Source organism: Catharus ustulatus, chromosome 7 (assembly GCF_009819885.2).
Source record: "Catharus ustulatus isolate bCatUst1 chromosome 7, bCatUst1.pri.v2, whole genome shotgun sequence".
Taxonomy (NCBI): domain Eukaryota; kingdom Metazoa; phylum Chordata; class Aves; order Passeriformes; family Turdidae; genus Catharus; species Catharus ustulatus.
This window is the reverse complement of record NC_046227.1, coordinates 38,388,794-38,408,251: the sequence shown is the minus strand read 5'-3', so window position 1 is coordinate 38,408,251 and position 19,458 is coordinate 38,388,794. Positions and strand designations below refer to the sequence as shown.

Here is a 19,458-nt window from a genome sequence, read left to right as displayed (position 1 = left end):
CTCCCTCGCAGGCTGATGCTCTGTGCTGCTGCCTGAATGTGCTGGTTTCATGTCATATCAATACAAAGCTGTTGAGCAGCTTTAATAATGTCATTTTTGCCACTTTTCCCCCCCTGGAAGCCCAGCACAAAGCTCTGTGTGAATGAGAACAAAGCCCTTACACAATGGAGCCTGTTCATGGGGAGGGATGATTCAAACCAAGCTTTATAATTCCTTAATTGTGTTTGATGTGACCTAACCCTTGACAATCCTGAGTGTGAGGTTGTCAGACAGGATGTGATTATTGCAGAGAATTTTGGACAGTGCCCACAGCTGAGCTGGATTTCACTGTGTCAGTGAGAAAGTGGAGAGAGGTTTTCTCAGGATTTTGGTCTTTGTAAAACTCCCTCAAAAACACAAAGAAACAAACTGCTTGTAAAGTGTTTTAAAAATGTGAGTGGGGTGGGGATTTCTGTTCCTTAGCTGTGTTTTCTCAGTGACCTGGATTTCCTTTCAGGGCTCAGCAGATTCGTACACGAGCAGACCCTCGGACTCTGATGTCTCTTTGGAAGAGGACAGGGAAGCAATCCGCCAGGAAAGGGAGCAGCAAGCAGCCATCCAGCTGGAGAGGGCCAAGGTGGGTTCTCCTCCTGTGCCAGTCACCTTCTGCCTGCTAAAATTCACTTTTCCTTTGGAAATACTTCAGCACTTGAATCAAAGTACAGTAATTTCATGATTACAAGCCGCGCCATTTTGACTGAAATTTTGGTCCGAACCCAAAGTGCGGCTTATAATCAGGTGTGGCTGATATATGGACAGAGAATGAAAAGTTGCTGTTTTAGTTTGGAGGACAGATGTCTGCTGAGAAAGGCAGGAGCTTCTCTTTGAAATGGAGAATGTAAACCTCCTCCCTCCAAATTATTACAATTTTGAAATCAAGGGGCTCTCAGGCAAAGATATGGGAATAGGAATAACAGTTCTTTTCTAGGGAAATTAAAATAGAAATACAGCACTACAAAGAACAAACCCCAAACCCTGACACAGTCAGAGTACAGCCTGACACCCGTCAGGCAGGGTGTTGGCAGCAGTCCCATCCCATGGTGGCTGCATCCTCCTGCAGTGACAGATGTGGCTCAGCTGGAGCAGTGCTCCTGTACAAGGTGCAGTTTCCCTCCGGAGCTCCAGTGGGGATGTGGAGAAATCCGGTTTTCCTCTGGAGTCCAGTGGAGAAAGGGGCTCCCTTAGTGTCCCAAACCCTCTGTTTTTATCTTGGTAAGAAATGTTGGGCTCTTCCCCCTGGCTGGAGCAACTCCCAATGGGAGTCCCACAGTGGGACTCAATGGCCATGAGCAGAAAATGACTGGCTGGAGGAAGGATGGGTTGTGGAAAGATAAAGAACACTGCCCCAGCTGGTTTATAAACCATGGCCATGAACAGGAGATATCCCATGGAGATAAAGAACACTGCCCCAGCTGGTTTATAAACCATGGCCATGAACAGGAGATATCCCATGAGATAAAGAACACTGCCCCAGCTGGTTTATAAACCATGGCCATGAACAGGAGATATCCCATGAGATAAAGAACACTGCCCCAGCTGGTTTATAAACCATGGCCATGAACAGGAGATATCCCATGGAGATAAAGAACACTGCCCCAGCTGGTTTATAAACCATGGCCATGAACAGGAGATATCCCATGAGATAAAGAACACTGCCCCAGCTGGTTTATAAACCATGGCCATGAACAGGAGATATCCCATGAGATAAAGAACACTGCCCCAGCTGGTTTCAATGGATGCCCATTAGCAGAATATCTCCCACAGAGATCAGGATCACTGCCCCACCCTCAGCAGATGGTGACAGAACAGACACCTTTGATCACACCCTGTATTGTAACCCAAGACAGTTGCTGACACCTGGACCTGAGGCAGAGATGTTTGGGGATTTTAGTGTAGATACTCTGCAGGGAGCTGAGCTCTGCTGGCCTGGGTGAAGTGATCAGGGCTGAATTTTTCTGGATGAAAAGTTGCCAGTGTTTTTGGATGTGTTTTTCTGTTTGCAGTCCAAACCTGTAGCATTTGCTGTCAAGACCAACGTGAGTTACTGTGGGGCTCTGGATGAAGATGTTCCTGTCCCAAGCACTGCCATCTCCTTCGATGCCAAGGACTTCCTCCACATCAAAGAGGTAAAAACCAGGAAAAAGGGATTTTTTTTGTGGATTGGAACAGCTGAGCCACATCCAGGAGTGCTGAGAGGAGGATGAGGTGATTGTTCATCCCTCCTGGAGCTCCTGCACCCTGGGGTGCTTACCCTGCCCTTTTGGGGTTGGAATTTCATCACACAGGGAGGAAATAACACCCTTCAAAGTGCTGGGCTCAGCTCCTTTTCATCAGAACAAGTTTGTGAGGGATCAGAGATGGTGCAGTAGAAAGGGATTCCATGGAGCACAGACAGCACCAGGTCACACCAGGTCTTCAGAAAAACACCAGAGAGGAAGTAACACTTGATAATACAGCAAGCAAAGAAAAATCCTGAAGAGGACAGATGCAAAAATAAGGGGAAAAATGGGAATAAATGAGCCCTGAGTATGGCTTTGGTAGAGAAAATTGCATTTTATTGCATGCTGAGCATATTTTCTGCATTTTTTTATCTGAAGTGAGCCCTCCACATTTGCATAACCCCCTGTTGTGCTGTGGATTGGTACAGAGGCTTGCAGTTTGCAAAAGCACTTTTTCATCTCTGCATTTTGGGTTTATTTTGGGGTGTTCAGTGCTCATCTGTGTCTTTCTTTGAACACGTGCTCATCATCACTCCAGAGCACTGATCTCCCTTAGACAGAGCACATTCAGGAGGAAAACACCTGCTGCTGGATCAGGGAATGGCTCCACACCCCCTCTCCCTGAGAGGAGAAGGCAGAAAATTCCCTTTTTCCACTTTCAAATCTTGGTTTTCCTGGACGTGGCCGCCTTTATTGTCAGAGTAGTGAGTTGGTTGCACAGCTCCTGTACATTTTTTCCAGACAAACGTCCCCAAATCCATGTCTTGGCATTCCATGAGTTGTCTTGCAAGGTTTAAAAAGCCAGGATCACAGTGGCACTCATCTGTAAACCATGTGGTGTTTGCCAGCTCAGAAAGGCTTTGCAGGATTTGTTTTCAGTGATGTGGAGCAGAACAATGGTTGCAGGTTTTTGGGATGCTGCTAAGCTGGGGACAAAGCCAGGTCACCCTGTGGCAGGGTGGAGCAGGGGCAGTGAGTGAGGAACTGCTGTTTTGAGGACATGTCCTGTGTTGTCTCATCTCTTCTCCTCCCAACCATCCATTGTGTGCTTGCTTAGAGGATGAAATGGCAACAATTGCTGGCTGAGCAGAAGGAATCACAACCAGGGGAGGGATGAGCTCCTCCCACACACACACAGCAACACAGGGGAGGGAATGACCTAATGCAGATAAATCCTGGGCTCCTCTCTGCAGCCCTGGCATCTGTGTGTTCAGATGTTCTCAGCACACCCAGGCTGCTTTGGGATGGAAGGGATCTGCAGTTCTTCATTTCCACTGTCCCAGCCTGGCCTTGGACACTTCAGGGATCCAGGGGCAGCCACAGCTGCTCTGGGAATTCCATCCCAGCCAGGAATTCCTTCCCAATATCCCACCCCAATCTCCCCTTCCCCAGTGGGAGCCATTCCCTGTGTCCTGTCCCTCCTCCCTTGTCCCAAATCCCTCTCCAGAGGGGCTGATTCTGATCCCATGTCCAGAGGCACCACTCAGAGAAAGGTCAGGCTGTGCCTTCAGAGCCAAAATGGAGCAGGCAGTGCCCTTGGAAATCAGGGATTGGTTTTGTGGATTCAGACTGGTTTGGGTTGGAAGGGACCTTAAAGCCCACCCAGTGCCACCCCTGCCAGGGCAGGGACATTCCCACTGTCCCAGGCTGCTCCAGCCCTGTCCAACCTGGCCTGGGACACTGCAGGGATGGGGATTCCACAACCTCTCAGGTCACTGATTTCCCACAGCAGGATGTTGAATCCTGAAGGATTTGTCTGGTTCACAGACTGGAGGTAGTTCTGTAATTTAACATACTTCAAATAAAACACTGCTCACTGTCTGCACAAGGTCAGAACAGCAGGAGGAATAAATACTTACTTGGAATGATAAAATAATGGAAGAGCATAAAGAGGTTTTTCAGGATATGAGGATTGCATTCCCTTAGTTTTTATTAATGTTAATATTTATGATATCAGGTTGATGAAAAGCAGGTATTTATTTTTCAGTGCTGTTTCAGTCACCACCAGGCACTGCTGCCCCTCTGCCAGGATTTGTGTTCCTGTGCTCCTGCAGAACTCAAGTGCCTGCAAATGTGGAGCAGGAACAGGGATGGTCTGATGAGATCTCTGTGATGGCTTTTTCCTCGAGGCAGGCAAACAAAACCCATTCACTCGTGCTGCTCTTAATGACTCCAGAGTCAGCTGTGAAAAGCAGTGTTTCTTTTGAACACTGAGCTGCCTAATGAAGCAGAACAGAGGAGAGGCTTTTCAGATACTTTTCTTCAAAAGCTCTGCTGGCTGCAGCTCCAACAAATCCTTTTCCACTCCAATATCCACCAGGATCCTCCTGCTTTCCTTCTTGCCATCATTAGGGACAGACCAGACTTTCAATAAAACAGAAAAATGTGTGTTACTAAAGGTCAGTGATAAAATACTGTACTTTGGATGTATATTAAAATTTTTTCCTAAAGGTGAACTTTCCTTAATCTGTCATAACCAGTTAATGACATCCCTACAAATTCCTGGAAAGGAGGAAGGGAGGGTGGTGATCTTTTGTCTAGACCATTAAATATGACAGGCAATATTTGATGGGAAGCTGAAGGTGTTATGTTGAGTTTTTCCTGGGATATTTTTCCTCTTTATTTCATATTTACATTTATCTGTGCACACAAACAGGACAGGAGTGCTGGAGCAGCTCTCCCAAAGCTTTATCCCATCACAGCCATCAGCCTCATTTTACAGAGCCCAGCAAGGGAGGTGGAACAGCTTCAGCTGCTGGCACAGCACACCAAGTTCTCTGTTACAAACTCTTTAACAACTTTCTGCCCAATAGCAGAGTATTAAAATCTGACAAGGGTTTGCTCAGGCCAGTTAATAAAGCTGCAGGTTCCTCTTGTTTTGAACAATTATTGCAATAGTTTAAAACACTGGCTAAAGCTTCATTATTAACCTTACACATTTGTGTTTTGCTGAACAGATTTTCCTGAGCCCATCTCAGCTCACAGCCCTGCTGTTTCTTGTCCATTCCTGCATTTCTCCATCCTGGGATTTGCTGTCACTCAGCTTTCTGGGAGTCCTGTACCTTTTCTGTTTGCCCCAGTGGTATTTTATGGAGGTTGTTTGGTGGCCTCAGCTCAGAGAAATGGGTTCTGCTCATTAAATCAACCTTGAAATTAAATCAGTAAGGGAGGACAAGGGGAAGCCTTGGTGCTGTGGTCAGAGTGAGCCTGGTTCATTATCCAGTGTGGAGTTAAGGAGTGTGCAAAACGGAGGGAGCTTGGGAGCTGGAGGCTGAGCTGGAACAGACACCAGGAAGAGCAAAAGGAATAAAATAGGAATTGATTGAAATTATAAAATAGGGATTGATTAAAAGGATAAAAGAGGGATTGATTGAAATGATTAAATAGGGATTTATTGAAAGGATTCACCTTGGACAGTGCAAGAGCCTGGCCAGGGCTGCACCCAAATCAAATCCCAGATGGATCCTGGGCACGAGTTTTACACTTTTATCAGTTTTGGTCCATCCACACATTGGGGTCAGTTGTCCAAGCACAGCCCCAGGCTGTGAAGTCTCAGCCCCCTTTCCCTCACTGCTGTTTATGATTTTTGGGTACCAGCTGTCCTTGGTTCCCCAGCTGGGAAGGAATTGTTTTGTCACTGCCCTGTGAACAGACCTCACTAACACCTAACACGAAGTTCCAGAGTTGCACACCCAGCAGCAGAGATTATGAAAACCACAAAAGGCAAACCCCAAGGCAGCAGAGTAGGCAGAAGCCTTGCTGTGTTGCAGAAATACAACAATGACTGGTGGATAGGGAGGCTGGTGAAGGAGGGCTGCGAGATCGGCTTCATCCCGAGCCCGCTGCGCCTGGAGAACATCCGCATCCAGCAGGAGCAGAAGAGGGGCCGCTTCCACGGAGGGTGAGCCAGCCTGACCTTTCCAAATCCCTGCCAGCCCTTCCTCCCAGCCAGCAATATCTCCAAAGGTCACCTGCTGCTGCTTTATTGCAGGGCTTTTGCAGTGTTGGGTTTGGGATTCCCGGTGGGAGGGAGGATTTGGGATGGGTTCGCATCGCCAACGATGGGTTTGGATTTAGGAAAGAGCAGGGAGGGATAAGGGCAGGAATTTCTGGGAGTTTTAAACTCTCTGTGCCCCATAGATTGACCCCCAAATTCCTCCAGTCCTGCCCCAGCCCTGCCCCATAGATCCCCCTTTCTCTGCCCATAAATTGACTCCCAAATTCCCCCATTCCTGCCCCATAAATTGAGCTCTGCCTCACAAATCAATTCTCTCCTCCCCTATAGATTGACCCCCAAATTTCTCCAGTCCTGCCCCAGCCCTGCCCTATAGATCAATCCTCTCCTACCCCATAGATTGAGCTCTCTATGCTCCACAGATACTCCTTCCCCTGCCCCATAAATCAATCCTCTCCTACCCCATATATTGACCCCCAAATCCCCCATTCCTGCCCCATAAATTGAGCTCTGCCCCATAGATAATTCTCTCCTCCCCTCTAGATTTGCTCTCCCCCCTTCTCCCTTTTCTACCCTAAAGATTGAGCTCTCCCTGCCCCATAGATCCTCCTCCCCTGCCCCATGGATTGTCCCCCAAATTCTCCCATTTTTGCCCCACTCCTGCCCCACAGATTGATTTTCTCCTTTTGTAGGATCTTGGTGAATCCAGTTTGGGATGTGGTGAAAATTTCAGGAATTCTGTTGGATCCTGGTGAATCCTCTTGGGATCCAATGATAATTTTGGTGCTTAAAGCCTCCCAGATTTTTCCCAGCTTTTTTTAGGTTGTAGGGTTTTTTTTCTTTCCTCTCCATTTTAACCCAAACCAGACTAGTGAAACTTTGTAAGATCAGCTTTGCCACCCTTTATTCCTCGTCTTCCAGGTGAGGTTTTTGAGACCTGGAGATTGCAAATCCCTGGAAAAAAAGTCTGGGAGATAAACCTGGGAGAAATGCTTTCAGAAAATCCAAATTTCTTCTGTAATTTTGGACACAACTTCAGAGGTGTCAGTATACAGAGAAATGACTGAGTTCAGTCAGATGATAAAATTCCATATTTTAATGATAAAACAGATAAATTTTAGCTGTGTTATTTATGTTTGTGTGACCTTGTGGGACAATTCCTCCCCAAAATCTCCCACCTTTTGGGGTGCCTGGTGTCCATGGGGCTCTTTGTGCTGCTGCAGGAAATCCAGTGGGAATTCTTCTTCAAGCCTTGGAGAGATGGTTTCTGGCACATTCCGAGCCACACCTACAGCCACAGGTGGGATTTATCCCATAAATCAGAATTATTATTAATAATTCTCTTAACCCCACATGAGGAGTGCAGGTTTTCCCTTTGCTGAGACACTGAGATGTTTTCCAGGGGCAGGAGGAGGAGATCTGTTCCCAGCCTTGCAGGAATGGCCAGGGCTGGGAAAAACCTTGGAACAGTGGCAGCTGCCCCAGAATGTCCAGTTTCATGTATAGAATGTCCAGTTTAATGTATAGAATGTCCAGTTTTAATGCACAGAATGCCCAGTTTAATGTATAGAATATCCAGTTTAATGTATAGAATGCCCAGTTTAATGCACAGAATGCCCAGTTTAATGTATAGAATGTCCAGTTTAATGTGTAGGATGCCCAGTTTAATGTATAGAATGCCCAGTTTAATGCACAGAACGCCCAGTTTAATGCCCAGATTCCCCAGTTTAATGCCCAGATTGCCCAGTTTAATGTAGAGAATTCTCAGTTTAATGTATAGAATGCCCAGTTTAATGCCCAGATTGCCCAGTTTAATGTACAGATTGCCCAGTTCACTGCCCAGTTCAATGCCCAGTTTAATGCCCAGATTCCCCAGTTTAATGCACAGAATTCCCAGTTTAGTGTACAGAACTCCCAGTGTAATGCACAGAATGCCCAGTTTAATGTATAGAATGCCCAGTTTAATGCCCAGATTCCCCAGTTTAATGCCCAGATTGCCCAGTAATGCCCAGTGTGCCCAGTTCAGTCAGGCCTGAGCAGAGGGAGGTGCACAGACAGAAATCAGAGTGCTTTGGCAAAGGGATTTCTGCTTGCCTGGGTGTGTTTTAACCAAGTTCTCCTTTGGTCTTCTAGCAAAACAGAAACAAAAAGTGGTAAGTCATGCTTTTGTTCCCATTTCATTTCCTCCTGATTCCCAATCCCCAGCACCTCCCTGGCTGTTGTTTGGCTGATGTTTGGTTGTTTTTTCCCTGCAGACAGAACACATTCCCCCCTATGATGTAGTGCCATCCATGAGACCTGTGGTGTTGGTGGGCCCATCACTCAAAGGCTATGAGGTATGGACTGAGGTGTTTGCAATTAATTCAACTTTTATTCTCTCTGATCATCCTCAGTTATTGCATGTGTGCTCAGTGCAGCTGCTTTATGAGCATGTCCAGTGGTTTAGCTTAAATAATTACCAAAATGTTCTGTAAGAGCTCTGAGTTACATCTGACTTGTCCTGTTTGAAGCACAATGCAAATCCCTTCTTTTCAGTGCACTCATTCCTGATTAACTCAAGTAAAAAAAGAGAATTTGTGTCTGCTACAAGCAGTCAAATTCATCAGCTGGACTCTACACATGAAAAATGTTCATCAAAGCAGCCTGTGCTTTGAACTGAATTAGCAAAACATTTGGAGGAGCTTCCTTGTTGTTCTCCTTTTTTCACTTTATGAATAAATTCAAATCTTCTGCAAAGAAACCTTTGACCCTCCTAAAAGATTGCCCAGGTGGGAGTGGGCAGGAAAAGTGCCCAGATAACCAGGGGAGCCTTTCTGAGGCTGCTGCAGATTCAGGTGAGCATTTACCACGTGCTAAACCAGCAGAGACTTGGAGCAGGGCAGTTCAGGGAGCTCAGACATCTGGGCAGTGCTGAACCAGGAACTAAATGAACATAAAATCCAAGCTGCACTTCATTAAGCTTAATTAATGCTGTCAGTAATGGATAGGATGTTATTAACCATCCTGGAATGGTTCTTTTTGGGAGGTGAGAGCCCTGGCACAGTGCAGTTCTGGAATTGTTTTTGTGTGAGGAGTTCAGCAGAGCAGGTTCTTCATGTTCTGCTCTCTGCCTTTTCATTGATGGGGAAGTTTCTGACAGGAGTAAATTCCCTCTGTGCTGCAGCACAGATCAATTTACCTCTGGAGTTTGGAGGGGAGAGAGGCTGTTTGTTCATAAACCCTCTCCACATCTGCCACCCTGGCTGTTTGTTTAAAGAAAACAACACTGACCACCTTGAACATACAAATGTGTGGCAATGGTAACACAGAGAATTAATTCCAATAACAAAAATGCTTCAGCTGGGGGGGGGGGATTATTTTGATTATTTTTTTCTGGCTAAATGCTGAAGGAATCATTTGGAATGAGAGAAATAAACTGGCAGGGAGAGCTGGGGGCTTTGATAATTGTCAGCCTGAGTTGTCCTGGGAAGGATGGGAGCTGCTCAATAAATCAGATGGCAGAGATGACAGCTCCTGGGGCTGTCTCACATGTGGGAACATCCCATTTTTTTGCTCTCTGAGAGCAATCCCAACATGACAGATCTCACCCTGAGGTCTGAAGCCAAATCTGAGAATGTTGTGTGGGAAAAGCCCAAGTGGTGAGTGCAGCACACATCCCCCTGTGTGCTGTGCTCTGAGGTTTTGGGGTGGTGCTGGGTGAGGAAGGGGTGAGGAATGCTCAGGACAGGAGCACACAGAGGGACAGCTCTGACAATCCATGGATTTCTCACTGAGCACTGTGGGCTCTGCCCATCCAAGGTGTTGATTGTTGGCTGGGTCCCTGCCTTCTACTCACCTCTTTCCTTCCTTTTGGCTTCTTTCTCTCCCTGTCCATCCCCCTGCTCAATCTTCTCCCCTCTGCCAAGGTGACAGACATGATGCAGAAAGCTCTCTTTGACTTCCTGAAGCACAGGTTTGATGGGAGGTGAGAAACTCTGTCCTTCTCATGCTGCTTTGCCCATGTGTTACTGACATTTCAGTGAATTATTTCTTTTTTTTTTTTTGATGCTGCATGATCAAAGCTGATTTTCTGGCTTTGTGTCACCACTGGAGAGTGGGACACAGCTCATGTGTTACTAGGGGTGCACATGTCTGCATTTCTGCCATGGCTGGGCTAGCATTTCTTAGTTTAACACAAGGATTCTGTCTCAGTGTCTTCCCAACAGCTAAGAAAAACCAGCTCTAAAATATTCCTCAGATAAGATTTTATTTTGACTGCCTTAAGCAGGCAACAATACTGAAAGGGGGAAATGCTGAGAATTAAAACACAGAAAAAGAATTGTAAGGATTCAGCTGGAGCATCTCCTGGTGAGCTGGAGAGAATAAATTTGGATTTCCTTGCTGGGCTTGTAGGTGTCTGCAGCACTTTTGGGATGTTCTGCCCTTCCCAGGTAGTTCAGGATATTCCAGCTGGGAAAAGAAGCTCTTCTGGTAATATATAACACTAAGTCAGGTTTGAAATACCCAGTGCACCAGGGCAGGGCAAATGATGTTCTGCAGGAGGGCTGCAGCAGGATTGATGGATTGTAGGAGTGAGGAGGTGGCAGTGCTGAACTGACCCTAAACAGCTCAGAGACAACATTGAATGATCAACTTCTGTGCAGAGTATCTCCTCTGCTGCCCTGTTCTGAGCTGCTCAGCTCAAGGGTTTTTCTGGAAGTGCTAATTCCATCAGCAGTATTGGCACTGGCTCAGGTGGGAGTGTGAAATTCCAGCAGCTGGGAGCTCAGTGCCACCAGCAGCCTGAGCCATTGATTTTAGCTCTGAGGAAAAGCTGCTTCTTGGTCCTCCTGCCAACTTTGGTGGCTTTGTGGTCTTTCTCCTCCCTCCCTTTTTCTTTTTTTCTTTCTTTCTTTCCATCTCTTTGCAGTTTTGGGAGAGGTGCAGTTAGCAGGGAAGGAGCTGAGTGTCCAGGGAAGGGCCTTGACCCCTTCCCTACCTCTGAATTCCCTTGGCTTTGCCAGCTCCTTCCTTTGTAACTGCAACCTCCCCTGCTGGCCAGTGAGCCCAAGACCCACAATCCATTCACTCCTGGTTTTAACCCATTTTAACTTCTGAACTGTATTTTCTGGCAATGCATTTATTTATGTAGCATGCAGAAAAATAACTGCACTTCTTTTTAACCCTGCAGCAGAAAATTTCACTTAGAGCTGCATAAATCTTCTGGTCATTCCCAGCTTGCTTTCTTTCCATTTTTCCTGGCTCCTCACTCCTCCCAGGCCTCCTGAATGGATTTTACATGAAGGGATTGTGTGGTCTTGGGAACATTTTGTATCTTCCTAACTCAGCAAGTAAATAAATCACCTCCCTTAAGTGAAAGAGGTGCAGTGAAGTTCAACTTGAGTTCAAGCAGCCCAGAGAGCTCCAGTTCCTTTTCTCCTGCTCATCCCAGCCCCTGGCACAGCTCCCTGTTTACTCTTGCTTTACTCCTGGTGTAACTCTGAGGGAAGTGCTGCTACACTGAGTGCCCCAAGCCTCCCATAACTCACAGCACTGTGGAAATCCCTGCAGATGAGCCAGCTGGGAGGAGAAAATAGCAGGAACTGCAGCCCAGAGCTCAGGGAACAGAAATCCTTCCCAGTCACCCAGCACTCCTCTTCAGCTGTTCTTTCATGATGCCATAACTCCTGTGGAAACGTGTCAGAGCCTGTCTGGTTGTGTGTGTGCCCTTTGGAATGGGCTGTGGCTGCAAACCCCACTCCTGTTTGTGTGTGCTGTGCTCTCCTCCAGGATATCCATCACCAGAGTGACAGCTGACATCTCCCTGGCCAAGAGGTCTGTGCTCAACAACCCCAGCAAGAGGGCGATCATCGAGCGCTCCAACACCCGCTCCAGCCTGGGTAAGGCCCAGCACTGCTCAGCTCCAGGAGCTCAGGGTGTGGTGACACACAAGGAAAGGGATTCCAGCCTTGCACAGCATGGAATCTGAGCTGGAGGGGACCCCCAGGATCATGGATCACCCCAGAATCCCACCCTGGGCATCCCAGCACTGCTCATTCCCTGGGAGCCCCAGCAGCCTCTGGGGAAAGAGCCCTCCCCTGAAATCCAACCTCAAATCCATGGCCCAGCTCCAGCCATTCCCAAGATCCCATCAGCTCTGCAGATTTAAATGTGTCCACAGCATTTTACTGCAGAATCCTGAGTTGGCCTCACAGCTCCTCCTCCTTCCCAGCCCTGTGCTTTAATTCCACATCACAGGGAGCCAAAGAGCTTTCACTTGTCCAGCCAAGGAAATGTCATTCCTGACCCTGGGACCAGTTTTGTGTTTGCTGCTGAGCAGTTACAGCTGGGTTTTGCTGTGTGGCTGTGAGACTTTGGGTCCTGCCCCTGTCCTCAGTGTCAGGGCTGCTGGGGAACAGCAGCCTGAGGAATTTTTATTTGGACTCCATGGTCTTGGAGGTCTTTTCCAACCTTGATGCTTCTGTGGTTGTGTGATTCTTCTTGCACAAGGGTGGAAATTTATGTATCACAATATTCTGCTCTCTGGGACACCATCCCAGGAACTAGGAGGAGTTGGGTTTGGTAAAAAAAAAACAACCCAAATTCCAAATCTGTGCCATCCTCAGTGACTGTTTCACTAGAGGTGCAGCTGACAGTTATTTGATGGCAGTGCCATCAGTTCTCATGTGGAGCCTGTGACAGTAAGTGGGTGAGGATGTTTCTGTCCCAGTGCCCTGGGGTTTCACCTGCTTTGTTTTCCTTTGCAGCTGAAGTGCAGAGTGAGATTGAAAGAATCTTTGAGCTGGCCAGGTCCTTACAGCTGGTTGTGCTGGATGCAGACACTATAAATCACCCTGCACAGCTTATCAAGACATCCCTAGCACCAATTATTGTCCATGTGAAGGTGTCCTCTCCAAAGGTAATTCCTCACCTTAAAATCCAGGGGGGACCAGGAGGGCAGGGTGGGAATGGGCAGTGTGGAATCTGCACCTGAAAAGGGGCAAAAAGTGACAGAATGTACTGGTGGTGTGCTGCAGTCCATCCAGCCATCCAGATAATTCTGTATAAATACAATTTTCATGCTTCTCTGTTGTCAGAAATAACATAGGACTTAAAGTAGGATAAAGCAAAAATGGATTTGAAATTTTTCAAGGGCTCAAACATGATCCAGAGGGAAATGTACCCAGTTCTCAGAGGGGTTATCAGAAAGGTCTGGGGTGCTCAAGGGCAGTATTTTATGGATAATCCCTCAGGGAGGTATCAGGCTGAGCTTTAGGGAGATAAATGATCCTTAAACTCACCTTTTGCCCTTTCCTCCTGTCAGGTTTTGCAGCGACTGATCAAGTCCAGAGGGAAGTCACAAAGCAAACACTTGAATGTCCAGTTGGTGGCAGCTGATAAACTTGCACAATGCCCACCAGTAAGTACAGGGGAGAGGGTGAAGAACTCCTCCTTTGTGGAATTCTGCTCATTCCTGCTGTGCTGATCCCTGTGCTGAGCTGGCTCCATCCATTGTCACTCCCTGGTGGTGCTCACACAGCCCTGCACTCCTGAGACACCCAGTGCTGCAGACATTCATCCTGCTTATCTCCTGCCCTGGCTTTGTGTTGGTCTTTGGCAGGGTGACAGGGCAGCAATGACGTGGAGGGGACAGCAGAGCTGCTCATTAGCAAATGACATCATCTGTGCAGCTCCAGGTCCCAGAGGGACAAAGTCTGAGTTTGGAGAGGAGGCTGCAGAGGCCTCAATGCACAGGGAGTGAAAGGGAAAGGAAAGGATGTGTGCAGGCATGGGAGTCCTGATCCTTGTTCTGGTCCTGGTCCTGATCCTGATCTTGATCGTTGTCCTGATCCTGATCCTTGTCCTGATCCTCATCCTGATCCTTGTTCTGATCCTGGTCCTGATCCTGGTCCTGATCCTTGTCCTGATCCTCATCCTGATCCTGATCCTTGTTCTAGTCCTGGTTCTGATCCTTGTCCTGATCCTGATCCTTGTTCTGATCCTCATCCTCATCCTGGTCCTGATCCTGGTCCTGATCCTTGTCCTGATCCTGATCCTGATCCTGGTCCTGATCCTTGTCCTGATCCTGATCCTGATCCTGGTCCTGGTCCTGATCCTGATCCTTGTCCTGGTCCTTGTTCTGGTCCTGGTCCTGATCCTGATCTTGATCCTTGTCCTGATCCTGATCCTTGTTCTGGTCCTGGTCCTGATCCTTGTCCTGATCCTGGTCCTGGTGCTTGTCCTGATCCTGATCCTCATCCTGGTCCTGGTCCTGATCCTTGTCCTGGTCCTTGTTCTGGTCCTGGTCCTGATCCTGATCTTGATCCTTGTCCTGATCCTCATCCTTGTCCTGATCCTCATCCTGATTCTTGTTCTGATCCTGATCCTGATCCTTGTCCTGATCCTGATCCCGGTCCTCATCCCAGGTCATCCCAGGCCATCCCAGCCACCTCAGCAGAGCACAGGCACTGCTCCTGATCAAAGATCCTGCTCCTCTCCTGCAATCCTGAATTCCTGCTGATGGAGCACAGGCCTCAGGGCTCATGGGCTGTGGGAGAGGCTCTGCAGGGGTTTGGACAGGGCAGCTCAAACTTGGGTTTAGTTTTGAAAGGCACAGCTGGTTCCTGGGACAGGGGCAGTGGGAATGGACTTGGATGTGGCTTTGTGCGGGATCTGTGTGGGATATTGGGAGTGCAGAGACCCCTCAGGGCAGTGAGAGCCTCTCTGTGCAGCCTGTTCTGGAGAGCTCAGCTGGGTTTCACTTCTCACATGGAATCTTTTACTGAGTTGTGATCTCTTAAAATGCTGATGGGTAATTCCTGTGAGCTGCCCAGGTCCCACTAACCCAAGCAGAGCTGTAACTGTCCTGGAGAACAGTGATCCCTCTGAAACCCATCCCTTCCCATCTCCTGATTGTGTGAGCCAAGGAGCTGCCCCTGTTTGGATGTTTGTGGTGTTTACCCTGAGCTTGCACACAGAGCAGCCCTCTGCACACTGTATGAAAGGTCTTTTCTCTGGCACCTGCACACAGAACCCTGGGAGTTTCACAGCCTTGTTTTTTTGCTCTTTGTACAGTGATTTCCTCTTCCATCAGCTGGAATGAGAGAAGTACCAGAGCAGCTCTGGCTGTCCCTGGATCCCTGGCAGTGTCCCAGGCCAGGCTGGGCAGGGCTTGCAGCACCCTGGGATAGTGGAAGGTGTCCCTGCCCATGGCAGGGGTGCATTAAATGGTTTTTTAGGTCCTTTCCAACTCGTGGTATTCCCAAATTCCATGAAATAATCTGTGTGCTGCTGCAGCTTGTTGGGTGCATTGTGGCACTTGATTTTCCACCCCCAGATTTACTAAACTCTGCCTCAACAGCCAGTCCTGGAATTGCATTCCAGTGCTGAAAGCAAGCAGGTGAAGCCCCACCTGGAGCAGAAAAGCCTCTCCAATGTCAGAGTGCCAGGTTTGAGCCTTGAACCCAGCCCTGCTCCCAGGCTGTTTGCAGCCTGCCCTGCCCAGGAGCTGCTCCCAGACCAGCTCAGCACTTTGCACTGGTGATGGGCAGGAAGTGATTGCTGACTTTGAGATCTCTGAGAGGTGACAGTCTGGCTTGGCTTGAAATGAAAGTTGGCCCATGATTTAATTAGGTAAAAGTACATTGCTAGGAGCAAAGGCAGTGCTCCCTTTCTCCTGCTTCATCCTTTGTGCAGCTCAGATTCCTGCAAGAGGAGAATTTGGTTTGTTTGAAGGGAAGGTCCTTGCAAAGGATGCAATCCTCACTCTGTTCTGTGCTGAGAGGCAGCCAGAAGGAATGAGCTGGTGCTGCATGTCTAGACATTGTAAAAATAGCTGTCTCTTTGGGCATATTTGAGCTCAGGAACTGCTTTCATTATTAATTCCTTGCTAATCTGCCCCTGCTGCTGCTCAGGCTGCTGTTGGGCACTGCAGGACACCAGGAATATTTCAGAACTCCAGGAACTCCAGTGCAGGAACATGTCAGAGCTCAAGGAATCACAAACTGTACCTCCTTAAATCCACTGCTCACAAACACTTCCTTCTGCTTGTTGTTTTTTAAAACTTCTGGATTCATGCCCATGCTAAGAGAGGGTACAAACCCCTCTGGTCTAAAAGATACCTAAAATTACACTGCATTAGTTAATTAAAATACAATTAGGATATATCTACAAGTTGAAACTCTTGCTGCTCTCAGGTACACAGCGGTTCTGCAGCAAACCAAAATACATAGCAGAGGACAGTGGCCACTGATCCACTCTTCAGGAAAGGCCACTTGTGTCACTAGAGTGTCACCAGGAGCTGGGGGTGACCTCTGTGCAGGGAAGGAAATCTTGCAGAGGAGCTGCTGTACCCCTAAACAATGATATCCTGCCAAATCCATGGAAACAGAACCAGCCCAGCTGAGGGATGAGCAGAACTCTTTAATGCAAGAGAAAACCTGAGTGTTTTATTCTCTTTTCATTTTTTTCAGTCAGTCAGGATCCTGCCAGGGCTGCAGCTCCTCCAGGCACATCCTGAGAGGCTCCAGTGTTACTGTGCAGTGAAATGTCCAAAATCCAGTGTAATTCCTCATTTTAGAAAACACTCCCAGGTGTTTCATTCCAGTCTTTTGCAAAGCAAAGTATATGTAAGCAAACCACATTGTTGTATTTTCTAATTAAATGTGTTTTAATTGATAACTTCTTCCACAAGTGAGTGACAGACTGGAATGTGTGGTGCATCAACATATGGGTGAATAGCAAAGAGTAAAAGCACTAAATAAAGAGAGGAGCAGAAGAGCAATAAACACTGAACTGGACCAAGGGATGCAGTGTTGGGAATATTCTGATTATTGCTGGCAAAGAAGGAAATTTTTCTCTGCCATACTGAGAAGAGAGAATAAATTTTAAAAAAGAAAAAAAAATGCTTTATTATTTTGATTCTTATTCTGAGAGCTATAAAAACAGGTGGAAGAGAGCAGCCTGTGGTTAGTGTTGGTTGCCCTTTACAGGCACAGCACCTGCACTTATTTTTCATTTCCTGTGCTGTTCTCAGAGTACTTTGCAAAGTTAAGATTAGAGATGAGATAGGAAGTTGAACTGCTGAAAACAGGGCTGTGCTCCTCTCGAGGCTCTGCTGGTTCTGGCAGGGATGGAGGAGCTGTCTGCAGAACTCCCTGGGCAGGAATGCTGCCCTCACTGCTGTGGGAATGCATTTAGGGGCATCAGCACTGGAAATTAATAAATAAATTGAAGAGTTTTGGGCTCATGCAACAGCCATGGATCCAGGGACAGTGTGCAGTGACTCCTGAGGGCTTTGGCTCTTGGTCACCTTCTGAACCCACTTGTACCATTTTCTATTCCAGCCACGGAATCATGAAATGGTTTGGGTTGGAAGGGATCTCAAAGCTGCCACTGTCCCAGGCTGCTCCAAGCCCCATCCAACCTTGGGCACTGCCAGGGATCCAGCCACAGCTTCTCTGGGCACCTGTGCCAGGGCTTCACCTCCCTCCCAGCAGGAATTCCTTCCCATACCCTGTCTGTCAGTGTGACCCCATCCCCTTGTCACTCCATGCTCCTGTAAGAATCCTCTCTTTGTTTCCTGCCCTCCCCACTCCCATTGCTGCCCCCTGACCAATTCCAGCTGTCACTGTGCCCAGCAGTGCTTGCAGCCCCGTGTCACACGGCCATGACTGCCCTGTGTCCCTGTGCCCAGGACATGTTTGACGTGATCCTGGACGAGAACCAGCTGGAGGACGCCTGTGAGCACCTGGCCGAGTACCTGGAGGCGTACTGGAGAGCCACGCACACGTCCAGTGCCACGCCCATGACCCCCCTGCTGGGCAGGAACCTCGCACCCTCCGCCCTGTCCCCGTACCCCGCTGCCATCTCCGGCCTGCAGGTAGGACACAGGGCAGGAGGGGCTGTGAAACCTTCAGGAGCAGGGCAGGAGGGGCTGTGCAACCTGGCAGGAGCAGGGCAGGAGGGGCTGTGAAACCTGTCAGAACAGCAGGGCAGGAGGGGCTGTGAAACCTGGCAGGAGCAGGGCAGGAGGGGCTGTGAAACCTGTCAGAACAGCAGGGCAGGAGGGGCTGTGAAACCTGGCAGGAGCAGGGCAGGAGGGGCTGTGAAACCTGGCAGGAGCAGGGCAGGAGGGGCTGTGCAGCCTGTCAGAACAGCAGGGTTTGTGCAGCCTGGTAGGACACAGGGCAGGAGGGGCTGTGCAACCTGTCAGAACAGCAGGGCAGGAGGGGCTGTGAAAGCTGGCAGGAGCAGGGCAGCTGGGTCTGTGCAGCCTGCCAGGGACAGCTGGGCCAGGAGGGTTTGTGCAGCCTGTCAGGAGCAGAACAGCTGGGTCTGTGCAACCTGCCAGGAACAGCAGAGCAGGAGGGTTTGTGCAGGGTTTGTGCAGTCTGCCAGGGACAACAGAGCCAGGTGGGTTTGTGCAGCCTGCCAGGGGCTGTGCTGTCCCTCAGCCCTGCTTGGTGAGGCACTGCAGGTAGGAACAGCAGAGCAGGAGGGTCTGTGCAGCCTGTCAGGGACAGCAGGGCAGGAGGGTTTGTGCAGGGTTTGTGCAGCCTGGCAGGAACAGCAGGGCAGGTGGGTCTGTGCAGGGTTTGTGCAGCCTGCCAGGAACAGAGCAGCTGGGTTTGTGCAGCCTGCTAGGAGGAACAGCAGAGCCAGGAGGGTTTGTGCAGGATCTGTGCAGCCTGTCAGGAACAGCAGGGCAGGAGGGTTTGTGCAGGGTTTGTGCAGCCTTCCAGGAACAGAGCAGCTGGGTTTGTGCAGGGTTTGTGCAGCCTGTCAGGAGCAGAGCAGCTGAGTTTGTGCAGCCTGCTAGGAGGAACAGCAGAGCCAGGAGGGTTTGTGCAGGATCTGTGCAGCCTGCCAGGAACAGCAGGGCAGGAGGGTCTGTGCAGGGTTTGTGCAGCCTGCCAGGGACAGCAGAGGCAGGAGGGTCTGTGCAGCCTGTCAGGAACAGCAGAGCCAGGAGGGTTTGTGCAGGGTCTGTGCAGCCTGTCAGGGACAGCAGAGCCAGGAGGGTTTGTGCAGGGTTTGTGCAGCCTGCCAGGGGCTGTGCTGCCCCTCAGCCCTGCTTGCTGAGGCTCTGCTCTCTCCCAGCTCAGGGGTGCAGGCAGTGAGGACACAGCCCCTCACTGCACACTGGGAATGCTCTGCTTTAGTGGGAAGGAAAAGAACCAATTCCTAATCCTCAGTTTCCTAGCCAGGAGTCAGCTCTGTTATGATTCCTTTTGTTTTACCCTCATCACTTCACCAAACATTCAC

General features: G+C 48.9%; 1 protein-coding gene across 6 annotated transcripts in view; it reads left to right on the top strand.

Annotated features, from left to right (window-relative positions):
• Positions 1-19,458, top strand: part of LOC116999008 (voltage-dependent L-type calcium channel subunit beta-4) — an 81,832-nt gene that overhangs the window by 54,508 nt on the left and 7,866 nt on the right. For all 6 annotated transcript variants that reach the window (XR_004418502.1, XR_004418501.1, XM_033065290.2 and 3 more), the window contains 11 exons: positions 497-616; positions 2,043-2,165; positions 6,029-6,159; positions 7,437-7,513; positions 8,347-8,366; positions 8,469-8,549; positions 10,119-10,177; positions 11,983-12,092; positions 12,960-13,111; positions 13,517-13,612; positions 17,888-18,073. Coding sequence is in view for 4 of the 6 variants with exons in the window: in XM_033065290.2 (XP_032921181.1) it covers positions 497-616; positions 2,043-2,165; positions 6,029-6,159; positions 7,437-7,513; positions 8,347-8,366; positions 8,469-8,549; positions 10,119-10,177; positions 11,983-12,092; positions 12,960-13,111; positions 13,517-13,612; positions 17,888-18,073 (1,155 nt within the window). In the remaining 2 variants the exon portion in view is untranslated. The remainder of the gene's footprint in view (positions 1-496; positions 617-2,042; positions 2,166-6,028; positions 6,160-7,436; positions 7,514-8,346; positions 8,367-8,468; positions 8,550-10,118; positions 10,178-11,982; positions 12,093-12,959; positions 13,112-13,516; positions 13,613-17,887; positions 18,074-19,458) is intronic.